Source organism: Rhincodon typus, chromosome 48 (genome assembly GCF_021869965.1).
Source record: "Rhincodon typus isolate 14 chromosome 48, sRhiTyp1.1, whole genome shotgun sequence".
Lineage (NCBI taxonomy): Eukaryota > Metazoa > Chordata > Chondrichthyes > Orectolobiformes > Rhincodontidae > Rhincodon > Rhincodon typus.
The window spans coordinates 4,633,569-4,636,318 of record NC_063379.1 but is presented as its reverse complement, the minus strand read 5'-3'; the positions used below and the strand labels follow the sequence as shown (position 1 = coordinate 4,636,318).

At 55.7% G+C, this 2,750-nt stretch overlaps 1 protein-coding gene across 1 annotated transcript in view; it reads left to right on the top strand.

The window, feature by feature from the left end:
* The window catches only part of slc43a1b (solute carrier family 43 member 1b), an 11,415-nt gene extending 9,795 nt beyond the window's left edge, over nt 1–1,620 (top strand). Inside the window, exons 9-10 of the mRNA XM_048620757.1 lie at nt 251–374; nt 995–1,620. Coding sequence (XP_048476714.1) covers nt 251–374; nt 995–1,222 — 352 coding nt within the window. The 3' untranslated portion in view covers nt 1,223–1,620. The remainder of the gene's footprint in view (nt 1–250; nt 375–994) is intronic.
* The last annotated feature ends 1,130 nt before the right edge of the window (nt 1,621–2,750 follow it).

Genomic DNA, 2,750 nt, shown 5'->3' with positions numbered 1-2,750 from the left:
TGTGTGTAAATGGGGAGGGGGTGGGTGAGAGGGTTAATCCCCCTCCGAAAGGGGAGGGGGTGGGTGAGAGGGTTAATCCCCCTCCGATAGGGGAACAGACATCCTGGAGATTGAAAGCTGCACTCCATGTGGGAATGGGCCTTGTGGTTTTGGTGGGGAATGATGTTGGGGAGGGGCCCTTGGGAAATTGGCCATTTATTCTGGAATGTTCTGTGACACGGCCTTGTATTCCCCCCCCACCCACTCACAGCTATCCCACCAACCACTTTGGCTCTCTGATTGGTCTCCAGTCCCTGGTCAGTGCTGTCTTCGCCCTGTTCCAGCAGCTTCTCTTCATGGCCATGCTGGGACCCCTGCATGGAGACCCCTTCTGGGTAAGTCCACAGCCTGGAACCTGCTTCCCTAGGGGCGGGGAAGGACTCTCACACTCTCAGCCTGGCCACTACCTCCATCCCTGGCCTCTGAGCCCCCTGCTTCCAATCTCCCCCGCTGGCTCACCCCATCATATCGCTCCTTATCACCCAGTGGGAAATGCACTGTAACCTCCTCCAGCCCCTACACCCCCTCCCTATCTCTGTAACCTCCTCCGGCCCCTGCACCCCCTCCCTATCTCTGTTTCCCTCCTCGATCTCTCTGCTTCTCCTGTTTTCTTCAGTCCCCCATTGGTTGGGGGGGGTTAACATGTGTGTTCAGCTGCCTCAGGCCCAAAGCTCCTGAAATACATGCCCCCTCCCACTCCTCACCCCCAACCACCCAATCCTTTGCACCTCTTTCCTGAGGGCACCCCAAATCGTGAATGACATTCAGATGGTGGGCCTGAGCCTTCTGAGGGTTGTCGAGATGGTGCGGGGCAGTAGTACCCCTCCTGTGAATTGGGAGGGGCGAGAGGTGAGGTCGTGGGGGGGACGGGTGGGTTAACGTTGGGCCCCCACTGCGGACATGGCAGTTTTCCCCGATCAGATTGACTGCCTTCTCTTCTCTTCTCTCTCCTCAGGTGAACTTCGGCCTGCTCCTCCTGTCTGCCACCGGTTTTCTACTGCCTGGTTACCTGTGGTACCACCGTCGCAACGTCTTGAAGGCCAAGGCGACGGGAGGTGGGGCCCATCGAGGGGCCGGGGGCCAGGAGCCCCCGGACGGTGGGAACCTGTCTCCAGGCAGGCCCCTTCCTCCCGGGAAGCCGGTTGACAACGGCCTGCCTCCTCATGACGAAAGTCAGGCCTAGTGGGGCCTAGTCCGGCCTAGTCAGCCAAGCCTGACCCCCTCCATGTCCTCTCGCCCCCCCCCCCCCCCACCCCACAACCTCGTTCCTGACTGAAAAACCCAAATTGGGTCTGATTTCACCCCCCACCTCCCTCCCTCCCATTCCCCACCCCATCAAACATGTCCGTGTCCAAGGAACACACGTGTGCAGGTGGTAAAGGGGAAGGCCCTTGGTGAGGGTGTGGGGTTTTTTTTTGGTGTCCGTTGTAAATAGGATCTTTTGTTTCTCCTCTCCTGCCCCAAAAGGGGCTTTTTAAACGATAGTTTTATTTTTGACCATGAAACGTAAACATTGATATTTTTATTAATATCACTCTATCTATAAATATATATATATGTGTGCGCGCGTGCGTGTGCGCGTGTGTGTCCGCGCGTGTGTGTGTGTGTGTGTAGGTATATATATATATATATATATTTTGCCGATGGAAACGTTGCTAGGGATTAGTTCAAAAAAAATTTAGTTTTTCCTTCTTGGCCCCCCCCCCCCTCCCCTCGTGTTCCTCATCTGCCTCATCTTTCTACTTGGTGGGAGGAGTTGGCTGACTGGAATCTTGCTGTGCAGGGAAACTAGTCACCCAAAGGCTCGCTCCCCGTCATCAGGATGGATTGCAAGAATGCCAAGACTCGGAAGCCAACGCGACCGTCTGGGCCCCAGCAGGGATGGGTTGGCAAGTGAACTCCAATTGGGCAGGGCGTCGCCACGGGGATACTGAGGCTCCTCCAATTGGACGAGGTGTCACCAGGGACGCTTGTGTGGCGACCTTCAGCCAATTGTAACCCTCCCCGTTCGAGCGGCGCGGTCGATTCTGCCACGTCGCGGTCGCTGCCCCCTGGGCGTGCCTTCACCTCACCGCACATCACCAAATCCGGAATTTTCCGCTCCCTCATGGGCTCTACCACAAGCCGCTCGAAGGAAAACCCATTCCGCAAATTCCTTTTCTTGGGATCCGTCAGCAAACTGATTTTCCCAGTCCACCAGGACGTTGAAGATCCCCCAGGGTTATAAACTTTCTTACATACCTTTTCTGTCCCCTGACTTATTTTCTTCCCCACATCCTGACAACTGCGAAGAGACCCGTACGCAATTCCCAAATAGCGGCTTTTTATAGGCTTTGCATTTCCTCAACGCTGCCTGCACAGACCGCACGCCCTCTGGCTCTATGGATATCACTTGCTCACTATCAATTTTAATTTCGTTTCCCCATTAACAAGGCGAACCCCCGCCCACCCAACCCTGTCGATAGGATGTCGTTGGTATCCCTGCAGTGTGGGAGCAGGCCATTCGGCCCATCGAGTCCACACTGTCTGTCCAAAAAGCTTCCCAACATTCCCCGCCCCACCATTTCCCATGGCTAACCCACCTAGTCTGCACATCCCTGGGCACTATGGGTAATTTAGCACGGCCAATCCACCCTAACCTGCACATCCCTGGACACTATGGGTCAATTTAGCACGGCCAATCCACCCTAACCTGCACATCCCTGGGCACT